Consider the following 22500-nt stretch of genomic DNA (forward strand, 5'->3'; position numbering starts at 1 on the left):
CATAATAGGTTTCTATGGGCACCTAACGCGACCAGGTTCCGGTCTGCCTAAAGGGGCGTGTCATAATGCTCCTAAAATGAATAGAACAGTCCTTAGGTCTGCCTAGGTCTGCCTAAGGGGGGCCATAATAGAACCAGGAAACAATGGGCCAATGGAACCTCTCTCTCTCTCTACTCTCTCTGATTGGCGTGATACAAGTGGTCAACAATAATCGATTCGGCAATGCAATGCAATGCGGGGCATGGACAATTCAATTCAATGCAGCAAGTTCCAGAATCGATGCAACAAATTTTTCAATTACTTCAGTGGATATTTCAGGAGCAAATGAATGTTAAATTAAATAAAAGCACTTCATATCATTGAAAACTGCAAGACTGATACAGAAAACAGCCAATAAAATGTTGCCCAGTATCTGACTACTTGCATTGCCTCATCATGACTGATGAAACATTTGCTTTGCTTTCAGTAGAAATGTAATGCATTGCAATGCATCGTAGAATTGAATCGAATCGAATCGAATCGAATCGCTACCTCCCGAATCGTAATCGAATCGTGAGGGCAGTGCCAATGCACACCACTAGTGATACAATATAACTTTATTTACAAAGCATATCAAACGATTCTGATATACGTACACGATAGGTTACGTTTTCCTAGAAAGTAGTCGGTTGGAGTACAAAAACCAGGGAAACTGCTACAACATCCAGCCGACTAGAAAACAGGTTCTAACCATGCCCTGCAATGCTTCAATGGGGGTCAAAATCACGAGGAAGGGGATCCTGTTCCGGCATATTCCGGCACAAATTAAGCACTGGTTCTAACTACGCCTTGCAATGCTTCAATGGGATTCCCAATGTTAAACACCTAGCCACATAGCATTCTGAGATTCCTGTCTGCGCACACAGCCGGGTGTTTGGTAACATTGAAAACCCATGTATACATTCTCAGTCTTGCCAATGTGTTGTATGTATGTACATGTGCAGTGGAGGAGATTCGTATTTGATCCCTTGATAATTTTGCTGGTTTGCCTACTCAGACATGATCAATCTATACATTTCATGGTAGGTGTATTCCAACATGGAGAGATAGAATACCAAAAGGAAAATGCAGACAATAACTTAAAAGAATACATTTTAATTCATTATATGAATTGATTTGTATTGAGGGAAATACAGTAAGCATTTGAAACCCTGCCAACCCTTAGGAGTTCTGGTGCCACAGACCAGTTAGGTGCTTCCAACCAAATTGTCATCTGAAGACATCTGTAAATAGTCACCTTCATAAAATGCACTTAGAATTAACAGTCCACAGTATCAGTCAATCAATCAGTCCAAACTCGCCAAGATGGGAAAGACCAAAGAGCTGTCAAAGGATGTCAGGGACAAGACTTTAGACCTTGACAAGGCTGAAATTGGGTACAAACCACAAGTAAGCTTCTGAATATCCAGGAGCCAATGGTTGGTGCATTTGTTCCAAAATTTAAGAAATACAATACGACCAACAATCTGCCTGCCTGGGGTTCCATGCAAGATTTGACCTTTTGGGGATCAAAGAGGGTACTAGGGTAGAGAGGAAAGTTCACTGATGTCATAAGAGCTCAGTATGGCCAGAGAAATTAGAACACAGGGGAGAAGGCTCAGTCTCATTGGTTCCCATTGTAGCCAGTTAGCTTTGCATGCATTCTGCAGTAACGAGCGTAGGCCAGTCCTTCATGTGGGAAAATGTATGGAATGGAAAGGGGAACCCATGCTAAATACATTGCTACAGCCATTTCCAGTCACAAATATTATCAACAAAACATTCCTGGTAAGCACTATGACTGTTGTTTAACAATAGGCTGTATTGACAAATCGTTCAGGTGTGTAGTTTTACAGCTGGTTAGAAGATTTCAACCTGTACTCGCTAGCATCGTGCTAATGTTTATGGGTTTGGCCCCATAAAAATTTAGCTTTGTGACCCAGTATATAAAAATCTAGTGGCGCAAAATAATCGAAACGCTACTCAAATGGGGTCTTATTATTTCTAGCTTCGAACTTAATATTAATATTTCAGGACAAAAAATTATAAAAAATCACAAAAATTATAATGGTAAAAAACTCCATTGACACCCATTCATTTTGCACTGTCCCGTGGTTAGGGTTAGCCAATTGTGGCTAACAGGAAGTTCCGTGAGTGAACAGCCCCTGGTATGGCATGGCCGCCCCTGGGAGTCACTTTCTTCTTCTACTGTCAGAACTAGAGGTGCTCCGATTGCTCGGCAGCCGATCATGCTCGGCCGATAATGGCCAAAAATAGCCTGATCGGTGATCGGAAAAACATGCCGATCAAAAAACCGATCCAGAGATATTAAATTCCTCACGCAACCATTTCGCCTTTACACCTGGCGCTGCCTGCATGTAGCCTAGGTGCTGGCTCTGCACAGCTGCTGCACCAAAATAAGGCATCTTTACTTGTCTTTAACTTTTTGGAATTCCCTCCTTAATTTTCACCATTTATAATCATATCTGCATCAACAATGATCTGATTTTCCGATCCATGCGCAGTTTACATGACGCTTGTAATTTGTGAATGACGTGTCAGTCTCGCCATGTTCACTATTTTGAGTTACAGCCTGTCAGCACGCAACAACTAAACGTTTCCAAAACAATCATCAACTGTATTGTTTTTAAAGTTGTAGCCTAATGGACAGCCAGGTCATTAGTTTTGTAGTCGCTGCAACACCAAACAGCAACTAGGGAGAATGGACGGTGAAACTCAATGAGTCTGTGCAGGGAATTCTACATTCTATGACAGTGTTACAGAGAAAGAGCTTTCCTCGCAGACACGCTGTGTTGTGCGTGTTCCCTGTTCTTTCAAGTGAAGTTTTTTTTTCTTGTTTTGTGTATGTAGAATCTCAAGTGTTTCAGTCACAATGTAATTTGCGATAGACTACTTCTCGCCCGTTAGCCATTTTACGTTATAACCTGTGTAGTTGCCTCGGTCAGCACGCGACAAGTTCACGTTGTCCGCACAAGCATGCCAACGTTATTGTTTTCAAAGTTGTAATTGACAGTCAGTCGATTAGTTTGATAGTCGCTGAAACGCCAAACGGCGACAGAAGTGAGAGGGAGAGAGCAGAACGGTCGCGGAGCACTGCAGCTGTGGACAGTGAGTGACAGAGAGGGGAGGGGCTCTCCTCACGAGGCTGCTCATTTAAAGCGACAGGGTTTTTTCTCGTATGCAGAAGACTGAGATCCAGGTGTCTGAGCTTCAATTCAATCTCAAATAGTTAAGTAATTATATGCAATAACTTATAAATTGATGTAATGTTTCAGTTTCAATTCAATCTTAAATAGTTTAGTAATTATATGCAATAACTTATAAATTGATTAATACTGTAGACTTACTTGTAGGCTATATTACCAACACTAGTCTGAAAGAGCTGAAAGATAATAATAATAATAATAATAGCCTAATAATAATAATAATAATAATAATAATAATAACAATAATAATAATCATAATAGTAATAGCCTAATAATAGGCCTACATTGTGAAAGCGACATGTGCAAATTAAGATTGATTGGTTTATGGGCAGAAATATTCAATAAGGATAATTAATAGGCTATTAAAAAAATAGGAAATAATTTCTGTGATCGGCAATGATCGGTGATCGGCAGATAAAGATTTTTGGTGATCGGTATCGGTGATCGGGCCAAAAAATGGTGATCGGAGCACCTCTAGTCGCATTCGAGATGTGTCAACGCATACATGCGCATTTAGACAGCAATGCACCCTGGATGGAAAATGCTGCATGACGGTTATTTCCTGTCAAACTTCGAAATTTCGTCGACGTTGCGTTGACGAGGTGACATGTCACATGGTGTAAAACTATCGCGGGATGAATGCGGCTGCAGTCAGATCTTGCAACCTCTGCAGTTGCTTATCCCCTTCAACGCTCGTCGGCGGACTGCCTCCGAGGTCACGCGCCCATGAACTGGTTGGTCAACAACTCACTCACGTGTGTATATGGGTCTTGTCTCACACCTCTACACAAGTTTGCGCAGGTCCCCACTTCAGCTCCTCCTCACTGCCTGTCCCCCCACTCCTCACACGTGGTGTGTTAGTAGAGCAAACCGGTGCGAGCTCATCGTCTCGTTCATATTTGTGGCCGACTTTAAATGCGCTGTATTTAATAACACCCACATCGTGACAACAAGTTCTCGCTGACTTTCCTTGCGCAACGTCGACGCTCGCAACAAAGTCGTATGCGCTTAATGTCCCTACCACCAGGGCTGAGGTGAATGTTTGACAGCTGCCATTAATTATGCCCCACAATTAGCGATGACGGACAGATGGGGGACAGATGTGGCCATAAACTCAGCATTAACAACTGGACATCTTCTTTTGACTGGAGCCGGAACTCGCAGCAGCACTTGCACTCACAGTACAATTCAAATTCTGGACATTCCTGAGTCAACATGGGAGCATTTTTTTTTTCATCCATCATGGCGTTGCACCCACTGCCCATGTGCATCATGTCCTCAAGCTACACCCCCATACTACACCATGGCCAATGTATATTCCAGGGGGTGGTTGTTCTTCTCCATTCTACTTTCTTTGGTAGGGATTCAATAGTCATGACAATATTGAGAAATTCTCCTATAACTGCATGGGAGGAGCTATGCGATGATGTCAAGACAGCTGGGACCTCAATCAGTAAAAAAAACCCTATTTATAACACTTACTGTAATGCCACAAATGATTAAAAGCTTGCAGTGCAGGTATGGTACCCTTGCAGGCTCAGCCAATGAACATCAGACTGATTTAGAATAGGATAGTATGGTGCCGTAGTCATATGAAACAAAAATCAAGCTGTTTGACATTAACACAACTCATTGTGTTTATAAATGCTGCCTATGGTCCCAAGAATACAATCCCCACCATTGTCCATAGAAGTTGTAACATGATGGTTTGAGGGTGTTTGTCTGGTCAACAGGACAACTTCACAGCGTCAACTGAAGGATGGAGGGGGACATGTACCATAAAATCTGGTGGCAACCTCCTTCCCTCCATAACATACAACCAAAGCAATGAAGGGGTGTCTCAAGAATAAATGCACTAAGGTCATGAAGAAGAGCCTAGACAGTCTCCAGATCTAAACCCAATGGAAACCCTATGGAGGGAACTGAAGCTCCCATTTGCCAAGCAACAGCCACAAAGTTTTAAAACTTTAGAGATGATCCACACAGAAAAGTGAACAAAAAAACCTTCTGATACACAAACATTGTCATCATCAAAAAAATGTAAGCCTCTGTGCAAGAAGACAAGGGCTTTCCTACCAAGCACGTTGTCCGCTTTGACAAGAGGGGTCAAATACTTCCCTCAATAAAATTTCCCCCAATAAAATACTAATAAATTAAAGTATATTCTTTAAAGTTATTTTCCAGACCTTCATATTCATATTCTGTCTCTCCATGTTAGAACATACCTACCATTAACATTACAGACTGATCATGTCTTTATTAATGGAAAACCAACAAAAGCAATAAGGAATCAAATACTTATTTCCACCATTTCACATGATACGTTTTAGCAGCTGAACCTTTTAGTTTGTTTACCAGTGTTCACATTTCACATTTATTTTATTTAACGGTCTACACTGCTCTGCACTTATTCCACTGCTTGGAGATTAACCATCACTTTGCATGTAACAATAGAAATAAGGGTTGTAAGTGTTCATATGGGCATGCCGACTGGAAATGCAATGCATTGATGGAGGAGACACTGGGCAAGCAAGCACTACTGTACTTGGAGATAGCTTGCAAAATCACCAGTGCATCACCTACCATACATTGTGTGCAACACATCATAATCAGAATGAAGAAAATACTTTATTTAAAAAATGAATTACCAGTACTTGAGTACTTTTCCCATAGAATTTAACTAATTTCACTGAATGACGTGTTCATTTTCGTGAGTCCTACCACGGAGCATGGTATAATTCATTTCCATCAAGTGAGTTAGCTCTGTAAACAAACTGGGCACAATGCACCACATTGTAGGCTCTATAGTGGACTTGTACTCAAGTATCATCTGACTGCTAAAATGTGCATGCAAACTGGATGTAAACATACAGAATCCACAAATCTAAATCAACTCATTAACTTACACACACAAATTAGGTCTAGCGCTTTAAAGAAAGAAAGAAAGAAAGAAAGAAAGAAAGAAAGAAAGAAAGAAAGAAAGAAAGAAAGAAAGAAAGAAAGAAAGAAAAGCAAATACCAGTAGATAAAAAGAGACAACTAATGAATTTAAAGGAGGTAAACAACTTATTGGTTGCTTTTGAGATCACCACAGACCCTAGACAATCTGTGACATCACTAGGCCTAGTGCTATCTTATTTTCAAAACATTGCAGGTTCATTACCATCCCACTGACATAGTGATGCTGTAATGTAGTTCTGTGCATTTACCTTCCTCGGTTCATCGGCGTCATTGATCCGTCCCAAGGGGGAATGCGAATAGACTTTCTCTGACGGCTGTTTTAGCTTGGGGATTCGGAAAGGAGTACTCATCTGAGGACCAATGCAAAGAGTGACGTTAAAAGATGCTACAGCTCAGGAGCACGTGATAGCCTACTACACACCCAACACACGACTAATGAGCCTCCTGAAATGGTAGCAATGCATTGCGGTCCAGTCACCAATGCAGTATAAACACAATAAAATACAGGTACCTATTAAGAAATAATAAGCAATGTTACTTTAAACTGTAGCTACGTATAGTAGGTTTAGGTCGTTCCGTGTGTTGTAGGCTACCCACACAGGACCCAAGCACGTTCTTACGCAGGTAACTACTAGCCTAGAACTACTTGTCCCATCTGACTGGCTGAAGAACTTATGATAATCGATGGATTTGAACAGATGGATTATGTAGCACTGCATGGCCTTCAGCCAACTGCATTATTTTCAGTTGTTAAAGAATGACGGCCCGAGGTCATTTTAATTAGACGTGCATAGACAGTATCTCATACGTGACAGAGCATCCTAACTGAACTTGGTGTGCTTATCTTAGATAAGCAGCAGTTACATTTTTTTTTTTTGCAGAGTAGCCTACTTGATCTGCGTAGCCTCTCAAATCAGATAACGTTGCTGAAACGTCAGTTAATGCGATAACTTAATACGTTGGCCAATCTGAGCATGGCAGGTCAACTCTCCCATATAATATAACTGGACGGTATTACCTTTCAGATTACATTATGTCCATGAAAATACACTGAATATTGACCAGTCTGCACAATTCAGTTGTGTTTACACTTTATACACACGACTTCCGGTTATTAGCAACTGTTTCCGGTTTTGACATTTCCTTCTATATTCCTTTGCACATTTATTGTTATCACACAAGACGACCCTGTTCCTTATGTAGAAATATAAGAATACAAGAAATATATTTAATTAATCTTTTCACTTTTATAATGTTCAATTGTTAAATAAAATTGTTCGTTGTCAGAAAAAGCTGCCAGCAGACTCTTACGACCTATTATTTACGTCATTTCCTTCAAAATGAGGATGTTAGTGGGGCAAATAGAAGTGAAGAATATGTGTTGATTTATTTATTTTATTGTCATTTTCTTCTTTTAAAATAATGTCGGAGTCACCTGACACGCGGAGCTTGGTCTCGGCCTCTTCACAGCTCAATTTAATGGAAATAGATGCGGTAAGAGGCTCGGATATATTGCCTGTAATGTGATGTCTGCTACACCTCTCTTGCTGATATTTGTCTCCAATGTTTACTCTGTCCCACTGCCTATTTAACTTAAATAGATGTAAAAACATGGGAATTGCTTGTCGTTGGCTTAGTGGAAGATTTTGAGCTTATTTGTGTTGCTGTCCTGCTCGAAACTGCATAGCTTTGTAGCGAATGGCACAATCAGCTGTTCGGGAGGCTACGTTCTGTGTGGCAACCTGTTTTATCTATCCTACATGACCTACAATGCGCAACACAGAACCCAACGCTCGCAGCCATGTAACGCCTAAAAAAGTGAAAGATTGCTATTCTTCCAGATCGATGATAAAGAGTTTGACATCCCGCAAGTGGATACACCCCCAACACTTGAGAGCATCTTGAATGAGGTCAGTGGGCTAAGTCAAGTGTGTGTGTTGTGTTGTGTTTCTGACATTATGCATTCTTGGGTCCTATAGTTGGTTATTATTAACTTACTTTTCTGGTTATTACTTGTCTGCAGCCCGAAGATGAAGACGAACCCTTCATCCTGGAAGACACTTGTCTCCTCAACACCGAAAACATTGATACACATTCCTGTGAGACCTCCTCCCTCGCCAGCTCAGACAGCGGTGATCGCACACACCTGAAAAGGTAAGTGCACCTGTCACACCGGGCTGTGTTGTGTCCACCTCTACATAGGCTACTGTACAGATGTCATGTGCTGTGACATTCTGAAAAGGTACTGCAAGTTTACATGTCACACAGCAGGGCTGTGTTGTGCTCTACTCCAGTGCAGCTTTTGTGTTGATCTCACTTCTACACAGAGAGATTGTGGCACAGACAGCCATGGCCTAACAGAGTTGGTTTTGGGTGAGCTAGCATATAATAATGTATTAGGCTACAAATGTGTACCAGGATTGTTTTGGACTGTATGTCCAAAATACAAAATATTTCACAGACTTACTTGGCCCACTTGGCCCACTAAGACACAGACTTGGCCCACTTGGCCCACTAAGACACAGACTTGGCCCACTAAAACTAGGCCTGCTGAGAAATGTGAAGATTAAGCTTAGGCCCTGAATGTTAGCCTGCTTATCATTGACTTTCAAATCTCTTCGAGACATGGTCTGACTAAGAGCATGACAATTAACATTTCCCAAACGCTATGGTTGACCCACCTCCCTTCGTCGGCCACTGGTTGTTTGCTTCCTGACAAAGTGGGAGGAGTTCCCGATTTTTCTGGAGCTCAGTTAACGGTATTTGTATTGCTCCTGGCCTGACTAGAAGCAACGCTGAAGGTGTTGCATCACTAGGGGGGTACTGCCTGGCTACTGAATGTTGGATTGCTTTTGGATACTTGCGTATACTTGCTTGTTCTGTGTTTTTTGTAGGAGAAAGAAAACCGTAGAAATGAATGCCAATGTGCATGGCTCAGTTCTCCGTCACAACATCCTGAAGGGCATCTCGGCTCAAATTGTGTCTGCTGCTGTGAGTTTATGTGTGAAGACATGCCCCCTGTTTATAAATTTGCTCTTACCAGAATGACAATGACCAAGTTGTAATGTATTACTAAAGGCACTTTGCAATGTAATCGTAGAGTAGTATTATGCTAGTCTTTGCAAGTCTCATCAATTACTGTTTTTACTATTTGTTAAATTAGTGCACTGCCAAAAATATTCTCCCATTTTATAGTCATATATTCCAATCCGTATAAACTGTAGATTGAAAACGATCACTGTGACTTTCCAATTTGTAAGCTCATTATGAAGAGCAAAACAATAACCTGATCTTTTGAATTCAGGATTTTGTTACATTTTGTCAGTTTTTATAAAACTGATCCTTTCCTTAGAAAAACTGTTTCTGAATGACATCTGAATGACAATATGGTTTTAACCACTGACAGAGGATTATTACCAACAACTTAAATTCATTATTCTTTTTCATTTTTTATTTACTCCTTGCAGGACAAAGTAGACGCTGGTTTGCCAACAGCTATAGTGAGTATTAATACCTTGAGTTAATGAGTTAATAAGTTATTTAATTATGATTCATACTGCAAAGGGGGACTTTGGTTTTCAGATATTCACAGTTCTTTCTCATCTTGTGTGTGTTTTTTTTTTTTTTTTTTTAAAGACCGTCTCCAGTGTTATTGCAGTGGGCACATCCCATGGTTTGGCGTTAGTGTTCGGTAAGTGCTATTTTGACATTACAGAAATTACAGATTTAACAATACAGGCATGCAGTCCAGCCACTAATATCTTGTGTATGTAGATTGGGAATGTTAAACACTCGAGTGATGTTAGACTCACATGTTTCAGTTGGAGCATGAACTGCATGTGCCCATTTGTGTTCTAGTAGCGAAGAATTTTTCACATTTAGTAGTAGTGCCGTTTTGATCCTGGTGCTTATTGCAAATTACGGCTCAATGCAATCTTCAAATGAAGGATTATGCACAATCTTTTTTTTAATTGACATCGAGTCCTCAGCAGTAGTAAGTGTTAGTAACACATATGAGAAATGAAAAGGGAATGTCTATACAGTATGTAGTGTTGCACCGATACCTTTTTGTGGCCCCAATGCCGATACCGATACCATACCGATACTTCTCTGTTTGAAACTTATATACAGTATATATATGAAGAGCTGCACACTACTTGGATGTAAAATCATTGCTATCAAGGCTTTGCCTACCTTTGCCTACCTTTGTGAAACAGGAAAAATACTAATATTGTACAAAGTGAATCCAGTACAACTTTTTATACTTTTTAAATACCTCTGATATAACATAACTAAGTTCAAGGGTGCGTTCAAGTGTCATACGAGCATCTGTAAATGGTATCGGTGCCCTATTTGTTGGTACTCGCCGATACCACCATTTTAGTGCAGTATCTGGGCCCCATCCGATACTGGTATCGCTATCGGTGCAACACTTTCTATATGTGAATGTTTTGCCCATTATTAATTCAGAAAACCAAATTGTCAATGTTTATTAACATTGTGTTATTGTCTGACCAAGAGTAAGTATGTTACATTACTCAATGTTGTTTTTGGACTGTCTTCTCTGTCTTGGCTATTGACCTGGGTTGGATGACCAGGAAAAGGTAATTCGCCACCCAACGCTCTGTAGTCTGTACTGTTCTCTATGGGTCTTACTGTACCATCTCAGAACACCACTGTCTTGCCGCATGCTTGTGGACATAGGTGCATAGAGCTGTCTAACACCCCCTTTCAAAAAACCTTGCAACAGCCTGTCTTACATGCCAAACCTGAAGCATGAGCTTATGGTTGTTTGGATTTGTTTTTGTTCATCATTTATGCATTAGTGGGACAAAGTTAAGGGTTTTTAAGTGGTGTTGGTTTGGTTTCCAACGCATGTTTGTTTTTCATTATTTTTTCCCCTCCTTTTTGATTATTCAATGGTTTTCTGTATGAAATAGGCATTATGGAAGGCACAGACATGCTGACGTTCCTTTTGTGTCTGTTGCTTAACGGTGATGGTCTTGTTTGACTCCATTCTCCGTCTTGTGGGGTTAAAAGACTAATAACCAATAGAAAATCTCTGCCAAGTACTGGGATTGTCGATACGGGCGTCCCGTCGAGTTGAGCTACCAAGCCATTGCAAAGCAATACAGGGGTGCATTTCTCGAAGCCATAGTAGCCAACTACCTTAGCTACTTTGTTGTTTGCAATGCAATTTCCCCATTGACGACTACCCAAGTTGCTAACTGGCTAACAACTGCACTTTTGAGAAACACACCTCAGTAGCGCAGCTCAGGGTTAGGGTTGTGCCCTTTGGGTACCTGCGTGAAGCTGGCCCCCCCTTCGACCCAAAATGCTGAAATAACACTGCAGATTGTTTGTGCCGGATTGTGCTGTAAACATTTTCGTTTGTGCTATTAATAAAATAATCGCATAATACTAGCATAATAATAAAATAAAACTGCTGTAACTTTACAAAACAAGTAATTGAAGTGTTAATTTTCACAGCACAAATGAGCACAAACAAATTCCCTTCGATTGAGACTACTTTGGAGAAATTTGGACGTGGAGGGAGGGCTGCGAAAATGTATTAGTATTAAGAGTATTTGAGTATTTAAATTACTCAAAAGCCTTAATAGCACAAACATTTTTTTTTACAGCACAATCCGACACAAACAATCTGCAGTGTTATTTCAGCATTTTGAGTCTGAGGGGGGGCCAGCTTCACGCAGGTTCTTTGGGTTTGGGTTTGAGTTTGAGCTATGCTAACAGCCCCATTGGTAGCTCATCTCGACGAGGCAGCTCCTCTTGACAGAACACTAGTCTTGTGTTTAAGTTGTGCACATGGACCTTTCCTTCCAGACCAGAACCAGGCGCTGCGGCTGTGCTTGGGAACCACAGCCATGGGGGCAGAGTATGGCGCTGTCTCAGCCCTCAGCATCAACCACGACTGCACACGACTGCTCTGCGGTTTCGCCAAAGGACAGGTGCGCTTGCGTCCCTCTGCTGTACAATACACATACTTACACAGACACACTCACACATACCTACACAGATACCTTGTTAATCAATCTTTGGTTTTCGGAAAGGCACTATATAAAATGAAAGTATTATAATAATAATTATTATATACTGTATATGGGACAGACATAGCCTAATGGTTAGGGAGCGGGTCTTCAGATCAGACGGTTGCAGGTTCAAATCCCACCCATACCAGTCCCTTCATCCATAGCTGAAGAGTTCATGAAAGGCACCTAACCCCATATTGCTCCAGGGACTGTATTAATACTCTGTAATAGCTGAATGTCACTTTGGATTAAAGCATCAGTTGCTTGTAATATAATGTAATGTACCGGTAATGACTGGTGACGCAAGTGATTTCATCACATTTGAAAGGGGTTTCATGTAAATTGAGATGAGAGAGCAGACTGCTCTTACAGTGCAGCACCTCACTCTGTAGTGACTCTCCCATTCAGGACATGTGTCATTGCTGTAATGGCATTACAATAATAATTGAAGAGTTCAGATGCAAAACCCCCTAACTCCATTTCTGAAGACCTGTACTTCTATATTTTTGGAGTACCCCGTTGTTGGTTTGGTTTACATTCATGTACCTGATAATACATATAAATAGTTATATTACATAAATAAAATAAAAAACTATGCAATTTTGATAGCTTTGTATTAAATAAAAATGAATTAAGATTATTTTCTGAAAAGACACTTAGGGGGTTTTGCATCTGAACTCTTCAATTATAATAATGTTTCTTTTTTTCTTTTTCTTTTTTTTAAAGTTTGTTTTTGGGCTTTTATTATGACAGGACAGTGTGAGAGGAGACAGGAAATAAGAAGGAGAGAGATGTGGGGTAGGGCTGGGAAATGCCCCATCCGGACTCGTACCGGGGTCCCCATGGGCATGCAAGCCCAAATGTGGGGGGCTTAGCTCGCTGCGCCAAAGGACCCCCAATTAGAATAATGTGTCATTCAGGTTTTCATTAAAAGCCTGTGGAATGCATTGTGATTTTCATTTCCAGTAACGAAGTGCCTTTTTTCTAAAACACTTTGTTATTTTGATATTTTCTCATAGATCACCATGTGGGACTTGGCCAATGGGAAGCTGCTCAGAACAATTACAGATGCCCACCCACCAGGCACAGCCATTCTGCATGTGAAGGTAAAACTAACCCGGCTTTTGGGGCTGTCAGCATTAACACGGACACAGTCACATTCTTTAGTCCTCATTATTGCTTCTTCTGAGTTGACCCAGAATGAACTGTGAAAATGCTGTTCCTTTCTGTCTTCCTGTTCCAGTTCACTGATCATCCAGCGTTGGCTGTGTGCAATGACAGTGGAGGCTCTGTGTTTGAACTGTCATTCCGGTAAGAAATTGCTGACACTTCTTGGAAATTGTTATTATTGATGTACAGTAAATGCCTTTGTCTAGCACAGTAACATGACATTGACATTGACATTGTCAGTCTGCCAGAGATAAGCTGAGTATTTTGCCTTCAAGAGCCCAGTCAGAATGAACAAAACCAGCTTGGTATGCAGTGCCAACTTTGACAGGGTTCCCACACGTCCTGGAAAACCTGGAAAACCTGGAAATTTAGAGATGTGTTTTCAAGTCCTTGAAAGTCCTGGAAATTCACCAAATGTCCTGGAAAAAAATATTTGTCCTGGATTTTTTTCCCTTCAACTTTTTCCCGATTTTGTTTGTGGTATTATTTTTACTCTTCTCCGAGTCTAGACATGACGATTCAATTTATATCCATCTATTGAATGCATTATTGTCCACACACACACACACACACACACACACACACACACACACACACACACACACACACACACACACACACACACACACACACACACACACCACACACACACACACACACACACACACACACACACACACACACACACACACACACACACACAGTTTGGTCAGGTTGCCATCTTTGATTGCACTTATACACAGTCATATTCTTTGACTCAGTGTTGCCAAAAGTCACTAGAAGTAGTTGGCTTGCTGAAAAGTCGCTAGCTGATATCATGGCGTTATATATCTCTCGAAAACCTGCTTACGGTCATAAAAGGCCTACAAATAGGCAGTGCTAGCACTTCCTTACAAAAAATTGTACTGCTATCTTTTTTGGAGATCATAGCTTTCAGTCTCACTAGCCACTTTGAATGCTAGTTTGATCTTTGGTGTGACAAATCACAGTAGTCGTATCAATTGTTTGTATGCAAGAATATTCCAGGGAAAAAGAAACTGGCAACAAAACTGGCCTACAGAAAGACAGAAACCACTGCCCACAATGGTTGGTGAGCAAAAAAGTCAAAGTCAAGTCTTGTGGAGAATGCATTTAAATCCAAGTACCGGTACACTATTTTTTTGCGATAAGAGAGAGACTATTATTAAGGTATTACTTTCTGAGATAATGTGAGTTTACATTGCACTTTCATTTAATTCCGAATAAACGTTTTGTGGATCAGAAAGCATTTCAATTGAACAGAGTTGCACGTGCTGGGCTTGCGAAATTTGACATATGGGTGTGGTCGCCAAGCTCCAGCAGATTCCTACTAGCGGGACAACTGGGGATCTTCAACCGCAACCCAGGTCAAAGAACATAGAATGGATAAGAACGCTTATTCGCAGGAAATTGCATTGACCAGGGTGTAGTACGGGGGAGTAGCCCGGGGACACCATGCGCAGTGGATGCAAGGCCATGATCGATAAAAATTGTGACACTGGAAACTCGGCAATTTGAATTGCGGGTGCGAGGAGCTGCTGCTAGTTCCGGCCCGGTCAAAATAGGATGTCTTGTCGTCAATGTTCAGTTTGTGGTTAAATTACAGCTGTCATTCAGCCTTAATTACAGCTGACACAAATTCACTATTCACTATGACCTGTTCCACACTCCAGCCCTGGCGGTAGTGGCTTTGCATTTTACCTTGCCGACAGTACTAAGCAAATAATGTACATTGGATAAGAAGTATCACTCAATGGAAAATGCATTGGGTTAGGTGTGGTCCGAAGACATTGCTTAACCCATTGATGCCTGATGTTGCGTTGCGCAACATTAGCCCTGGCGCCTGGAGCGTCATTACGCAACAATCAGGCTCATGAGATGTTAAGAACTTTATTAAAAATCTCTGTTTGTTTAAGATGAAATGAACACCTTCTAATGAAAGATGAGGGTCTTAGCGTTTAAATGCAACTTAGTGCATATTTTTATGTGCTTCAGAAGCTGAGATATTTAGGTTTTTATAGGCTGAGGGCAGCTTTTCTTAAAAAGGGCTCAGGCATTCAGCACCCTTTTTTGCACGTGCCTTAGGCGTCAATGGGTTAAAGACACTGTGCTCATGGTCAGTGGGTGCAACGCCATAATGGACAAAATCTGAACTCTGTAACTTTGCAAAATTGGTCAAGAGAGGAGATCCAGTTGTCAGTGTTTAATGTAATCCCTCCTATCACTAGTCTCCTTAGTACTAACTGCAGAAGAAGAAAGTGACTCCCCTTGCGGCCATACCATACTATGCTCTTATGACGACGTACCCTCTTCCTTAACACACTGTACTCATTCATTACAACTCATTTCAACCTTAAAGTCACATTGTCTCTAAAATGCATTGTGTGTCGCTGTGTATGTCCAAATTGTGGGTCCGACGGATGAAATATTCGTCCTGAATTATCCAAAAATAGTCCTGGAAATGTCCTGGAAAATGATTTTTGAAAAAGTGTGGGAACCCTGTTTGACCATCAGAGGGCAGTAGATATCTGTTGGCACTAGGGCCGACTTCAGGCAACTCCACAGGCCGACAAGGATTGTCCTTAGTATAAAAACCCTTTATTAAGATAAAACCGCGGTTTTATCTTTGTAACAATGCCCATGGATTAATAAAGGGTTTTTATACTAAGGACAATCCTTGTCGGCCTGTGGAGTTGCCTGAAGTCGGCCCTAGTGCCAACACGCTCTAAATGAAAGGACTTTAGTCTTCTTACTTCAAGAGCACCCACAGTTTGGAGTTTACTAAGTTGGAGAACAAGAGCGCTCAGTCAACCTTTTCTGTTTGTACATACCGACGGCAGTAGATATCTGCCTGATGCAAATACGTACTTTGCTTACATTGTCATTCTAGCTCACGCTTGTTCAACAAAACAGCCAAATACTTACACCTGCATAACGTCGCAGTACAGTTTTTTTCTCTCTCTCTTGATGAATCTGGTTTGCGCTTGGTCAAACACCTTTTCATGGCAGGGCAGCAGAAAAGCAATCTTGAGCCCAAATCAAGATGCCTTTGATGGGCCGGAAACAGGCCGAGGTGCATGTTATAGTAGCAGTCCTAGCTGTCCTATCTCCCGCAATGGATGACTCTCTCTCTGGGCGTATTGCCTTAGACATTCACTGGGTTGTTGTTGTGTGAATATAGCGGCAGGTGAATGAGCCCAATCTTATTGTCTGTGTTGGCGGCAAATGAAACTGTCTCACCTCGGTGCAGAAGCAGAGAGGGTGAGGGAACGATACAGTATGGGATCCATTTTATGGTGACAGCTACTGCTTTCCCATTTTTCCCTTTTTTCATGTGTCATTGACCTGTGCGTGTGCGTGTGCGTGTGCGTGTCTGTGTCTGTCTGTGTGTGCGCGTGCGTCCGTGTGTGTGTGTGTGCGCGTGTGATTCTCCGGCTAAGGGTATGTGCAGGGTGTATTGTAGTGCTTGAGTCATTTAGAGATAATGCCCTTCTGTCTTCTCTATGTGCCATTCATTTATTCCTCTGTCTCTTCTTCTCAACCATCCTCACATCGCATGCTTACCTCTAAATCTAACCTCCTTCCCCTCTCCATCTCTCTTCCTCTCATTTCCCCTCTCCCACTATCTCCACCTCTTTCCTCCCTCATTTACCTCCAAATCCAACCCTTCCCCTGTCCTCTTTTCTCTTTTTCCCCTCGCTCACTATCCCCCCTTTCTCTCCCAACCACTTTCTTCCCACATTTACCTCCAAATAAAACCATTTCCCTCCTCTCTCTCTCTCTCCACCCCTCTCCACTTCTCTTCCCTCGTTTCCCTTGCAGGAGAGTGATGGGGATGCGCACCTGCGACTCGCGCTGCCTGTTCAGTGGCTCCAAGGGGGAGGTGTGCTGTGTGGAGCCTCTGCACGCGGGGCCCGAGCTGAAAGATCACCCCATCACCCAGTACTCCCTGCTGGCCATGGCCTCCCTCACTAAGGTACTGCACCGCCAGATGTACAACAATGACCGTATGTGTACCATCATTTTGTCCTCTGTACGATCGAAAACACATGATGTACGATCATTTCAGAGGTCTCATTCAGTTGCCTTAAACACCCATTTGGTTAATGTATGATAATTTCCTCCCCACAACCCCCCCCCCAAAAAAATGTTTTTAGCATGATATTTCAGCATTCAGCATGGCTGCCCCTCCTCCTCACCTCACTTGCTATTTTCAGGCCAGTGAGAACAGTGTTGGCACACCAGTTAACGTTCAGAAGGAAAGCTCTTAGCTGCGAACCTCCTGCGTTCATACCGGGCTCTGAACTATTTTGCATTTGCATGTGACCGTGCGTTACTCAGATGAACCTGCTGAGGTCCAGACAATCATGCATAGCATTTTCTGTTCACACCGTGAACCATCTTTCCTGTTCCCGAGTGTTCAGATTCTCAGAGTGACCACGTCGGCCAGTTCGAGATGAGGTACTGGAACGGGCACCGTCACGCTTCTCTGTCGGCCTGAAAATGCTATATGTGATCATCACCATAGTATGCCGTTTCATTTTTCGATATTTGTGATTGCAACTTTGAATATGATGAATATCCTTATCTATACTTCGCATTCAACTACAGCATAGGATGCATTGCACAGTAAAGCAGATTTCATGTTTTTGAAAACAATAAACCAATGAGTCACTGTGAATGGCAATCCAAAAAGTCATTCCATGCACTGTACTCCCTTAGGCAAACACGTCTCCAGCAATTGCCTGCCCACCTGAACCCCAATGACTGGCTTGATCCGTGATTCATTCTGTTTACCTCTTACCCATAATTAGAATACAGAATTGATTGTCACTGTTGCCATATTAAAAGCTTTGCCTTCAAGTGCAATTATAAGACATGCAGTGGCAATGACTGCTACGGCACATCTCACACTGTCTAAATATGAAATGAGTCGTCATGCTAATTAAATTAATTTACATTCAAATCTGATTGAACCCTCTCTGAATATATTAATGTTAACCATCACTCAAAGCAATTTTATGTGCTGTGCAGTAAACGCATCAACAAAACCTAGGAAGCTGTGCACAGCGCCATACTCCCTTATGGCAACATATCCGATTTGGCATCGGAGAATGGTATTCTCATAACAAGTAATTATATATAGGTACAGTATACATTTCTGGAAAAAAACCCACCTCATCACACACACTATCAACACTTTCTTGGGACGAGATGTGCAGCAGACCATTTTTCAGCACACCCGGGAAGCTCATTTTCCGACCAGCCTTAATGGTCTATCCTCGTCAAAGATAAACCATTCTGTGTCATACACGGCCCCTGACTGCCAGGAATACAACAGTAATAACAATAAAAGGCGATGACAATCCGCTACCCACAACAACACAGTAAATAAATAAATAAATAAATAAATAAAAAACTGTAGAAGCAGACCCTGAAACAGACCCCGGCTGGCTGTGGTCGCTTGCTTGACATGCTCTTGTTTGGATGGCAATTTTCTTTTTTTTTACCACCATGACGAAAAGCATGGCTGGCTGGGGCTGAATTTCAAGCAGTTGGTGTAAGACTAAGTGTCTTCTTGGTGTCCCTGGGTTTCCCACTTCGCTCCGCTCCGCTCGCGTGCCCATCTGCTTGCCGCAAGGCTTATGAGGTTTAGGATTCATTCTTCCTTCCCCCCCCCCACAGCCTTCCATGTCCTTGACTGACTCAATCTGAATGCCATTTTGGAAATGGCCTTCTCCATTTGCCATTCGTGAGCACAATGCTGTATATGGCATCACAGTATCTCAGTATCTGTAAGCTGAGGTGTATAGTATGGATATCGTAGGATTTTTTTTATGTGCTTTTTCATAGTATGGGCTTAATCTGAAGTCTTCTTTGGAAATAGCATTTTCCATTGATATTCATGAGCACAATATGGTATGGCACAGTATTCATCTGTAAGCTGAGGTACTATTTGGTATGAATTTCATAGTGTGCTTTTCAGAGTATACGTGTTACATTTCATCCTTCTTGATTTGTGAGGCTCTGAAGAGGACATTTGCTCCCAATGTGCTAGCCCACCACAATAAAGGTTTTTTAAATTTAATCTAGCTGTGTGCCTTTGGCAATACTTGGCCAGACGTATACCGCAGTGACCGCCGAAGTTAAGTTTGACCACATTTCTTAAGTTATCCTATGTGTTGATATTTCTGTTCTTTTTGTCTGCTTTGTTGTAGATCCTGGTGATTGGACTGAAGCCTACCCTGAAAGTGTGGATGACCTTTCCCTATGGCAAGGTACTGGAGCACACCACCATTTGGATTAGCTATGCTTTTACTTTTCTCTAGTTATTAAAATTTTGATAATGGGGACAAGGTAATTGGTCAGGAATTATCATTGAAATTGTTGTGACTGAAATTGCAATAGCCAGATGTATAATATTTAAACATTTATGAAAACGCTGACGATGATGGGGAAGGTAATTGGTTGGTAATTGTTACTATTCAGGTTGTTTTGGCTGAAATGCTTTGATGTGGCTATGGCCAGACATTTAATGCTAAGCAGCATTTCAAGATGAAGCTTAATAGTTGTTCATTTTGCCTTTTTTGCGACCAGGTGCCATTTTCAAAATGAATGTTATTAGCATAAATAGCATAGAAGGGCCCCTTTTAATGTTTTGTACCACAACTGACCTCAAGTCAATGTAGTACGAGCAAATGGCTCCCCTCTTAAAATTTGCAGCTTTCTTTCGTTTCTATTAACATTCATCCAAAAAATCACACAGTTATTTGTCATTGTTGCTTTTCTGTGATGAGAGCAAGAGTTTGAATACAAGCGTCTATTCATTGTTTGTGTTGTCAAACCCACTGTACTGTATATCTAAACCAGATATCAAAACCTCTTATTGGCTTCCGTGGATTTACCTTCTCAATATTTTGTGAAAAACCTGTCTTATTTTTTCAAGCTGATGTTAATAAGTGAAATACTTCTTGAAGTGTGAGTTTTGTATAACGGGTGTGCTTCGTTGCCTTGCAGACTGACCCTGCCAGTGTGCCACAGTTAGCCTGGCAGTTTGTCTCCGCCCAGAAAGCCGTCAATCCCATCCTGGCTTTCTGTAGAGGGGACACCATTCACTTCCTACTTGTAAGATTTAACTTCAATTCAGCCAAAATGTCTGTTTCCCCTATGAATGTGTTGTATACAGTATATTGTGTTGTATGCATTTTAAATTATGCTAAATGAATAATAATAACAATTAATTAACAATCTCCATTGAAGGTTATGAAATATATTACATACCTATCTATTGTTAATAGTGTTACTGAAAAGTAAAGCAGTGGAGAAATGTAACGTGGTTGTCCTCTCCAGGTTAAAAAAGACGACTCCGGAACCATCCATGTCATCAAACAACGGCAGCTCCATCTCAATTGTGATGTTATCAGTCTTAGCGTAAGTTTGAGCAATTTAAAGCCATGTGTACACATTAAGATGAAATTCTCTGTGGTGTTAGCCTGATAAACCAGACTAAATGTGGATGTCTAATTTAGTCTGGCCTCGATGCATAATACATCCGAAGATTGTTGATGAGAACAACCTTCCCTCAAAACCCTGCCCACTTTAATTCAAAACACATCTTTGCGTTGTAATTGGTTTGCCAGATTCATGGCATTCTGGCTTCATTGAATCATTATGCGAGGCCAGACCCACCCGTAGACAAAACATTTTGCCGTCCAGCGGGTGGCGCTGGTTCACCAGGCTAGTGTGGTGTTGTATTCCGAAGTCTCTGTTTTCATGGTGCGCATCAGAACACAAAGCTAGCCTTTTCAGCTCTTCCCAATTTAGCGGTTGCATTTTTTAAAAAAAAATCATTGCTTTAGTTTTTACAGTAGGCCGTAATAGCCCATTTTATGCTGTGGGCCTAACCTAGCGCTTGTGCGTACAAGGGCTTAGATTCCCTAAGTGTCAACTCTCAGTCTAATGCGTGATGCACTATATACCCTACAGCTAAACAGTACTGTCAGTCCTCCTCAGATAACCCCATGTACCTCATTAGAGATGACACGAGCACGCAAATGTAACCCCGAATATCTGAATGAGGTCACATCTACAACAAACACATATATATTGTTATTATTATATTTGTTTATGAAATGTGTCATTGTCCCGAGTCTGATTTTCTTCGTTTTAAATGTCATTTGAGCTGTTTTGGATGGAAGGGTTATGTCCATCTTCTCTGAGTCAGTAGGCTGTTATTCAAGCTAGACCTGGCAGATTTCAAATACTTTCATTATTATTATTTTTTATTTATTTCAGCAGTTAGGCCTGGATTGGCTTTGTTGTTTGATATTTTCAAGATAATAATTCTTTTTCTGCTCCCTTTTTGAATTTTTTCCTCATTTTTTTATTGATTTCATTTTCTCAAAACAGTTGGCAGCTCGGTGTAGAACTCCTTTTTATCACATTCCCTAATATAAGTAGTTGAAGAAATGGAGAGAGAAGGATTGCAATATTATTTTTCTTCTCATCTTTCCGAGACACACTTCAAAACTTTTTTTCTCACTTGAGTTTTGACTCGCGACTTTTCATTTCTCACTAAAGTTTAATGTGCGTGTAGTGTAGACACACACACACACACACACACACACACACACACACACACACACACACACACACGCACACACACACACACACTGTTGATATGATGCGTGGGAGTATGGTGCTGTGGTTTAATGATGGAGTTTTTTTCTCTGTCACTTTCTGTTTTTCTATCTCACTCACTTACACTCTTCTTTCTTTCTTGTCTCAGCCGGTTTCCCCTGCCTCCTTGGTATCTGCTTTTGCTCTTTCTCTCTCTCTCACTCTCCCTCACTCTCTCTCTATCTCTCTATCTCTCTCTCTTTCTCTCTTTCTGTCTTTTCTGTCTTTCTCTTTGTCTGCATGCCTCCTCTCCATGTGTGTCTCTATCGTCAATTTCTCTCACTCTTTCTCTGTTTAATATCTACCGCTTTTTCTCCCTCCCCGTGTCAGTGGATCAACTCTCGTACACTGGTGATGGTGGACAGCGTGGAGAAGCT

At 41.4% G+C, this 22500-nt stretch overlaps 2 protein-coding genes across 4 annotated transcripts in view; one reads left to right on the forward strand and one right to left on the reverse strand.

Annotated features, from left to right (window-relative positions):
• Window positions 1-7311, reverse strand: part of senp7b (SUMO specific peptidase 7b) — a 56010-nt gene extending 48699 nt beyond the window's left edge. The window contains exons 1-2 of one of the 3 annotated variants that reach the window (XM_063211836.1): window positions 7225-7311; window positions 6455-6556 (exon numbers count right to left, since the gene is read on the reverse strand). In XM_063211836.1, coding sequence (XP_063067906.1) covers window positions 6455-6556 — 102 coding nt within the window. In that variant the 5' untranslated portion in view covers window positions 7225-7311. Of the gene's footprint in view, window positions 1-6454; window positions 6710-6744; window positions 6849-7224 lie in introns of those variants that run through there. The other 2 variants (XM_063211837.1, XM_063211838.1) reach the window with 2 other exon arrangements.
• Window positions 7312-7546: 235 nt separating this feature from the next.
• The window catches only part of vps8 (VPS8 subunit of CORVET complex), a 155150-nt gene continuing 140196 nt past the window's right edge, over window positions 7547-22500 (forward strand). The window contains exons 1-14 of the mRNA XM_063211840.1: window positions 7547-7700; window positions 8048-8116; window positions 8230-8360; window positions 9101-9197; window positions 9674-9706; window positions 9843-9897; window positions 12051-12175; window positions 13276-13362; window positions 13500-13567; window positions 17267-17420; window positions 19663-19722; window positions 20462-20569; window positions 20795-20875; window positions 22454-22500. The exon at window positions 22454-22500 is cut by the window's right edge and continues 124 nt beyond it. Coding sequence (XP_063067910.1) covers window positions 7629-7700; window positions 8048-8116; window positions 8230-8360; window positions 9101-9197; window positions 9674-9706; window positions 9843-9897; window positions 12051-12175; window positions 13276-13362; window positions 13500-13567; window positions 17267-17420; window positions 19663-19722; window positions 20462-20569; window positions 20795-20875; window positions 22454-22500 — 1187 coding nt within the window. The 5' untranslated portion in view covers window positions 7547-7628. The remainder of the gene's footprint in view (window positions 7701-8047; window positions 8117-8229; window positions 8361-9100; window positions 9198-9673; window positions 9707-9842; window positions 9898-12050; window positions 12176-13275; window positions 13363-13499; window positions 13568-17266; window positions 17421-19662; window positions 19723-20461; window positions 20570-20794; window positions 20876-22453) is intronic.

Source organism: Engraulis encrasicolus, chromosome 12 (assembly GCF_034702125.1).
Source record: "Engraulis encrasicolus isolate BLACKSEA-1 chromosome 12, IST_EnEncr_1.0, whole genome shotgun sequence".
NCBI lineage: Eukaryota > Metazoa > Chordata > Actinopteri > Clupeiformes > Engraulidae > Engraulis > Engraulis encrasicolus.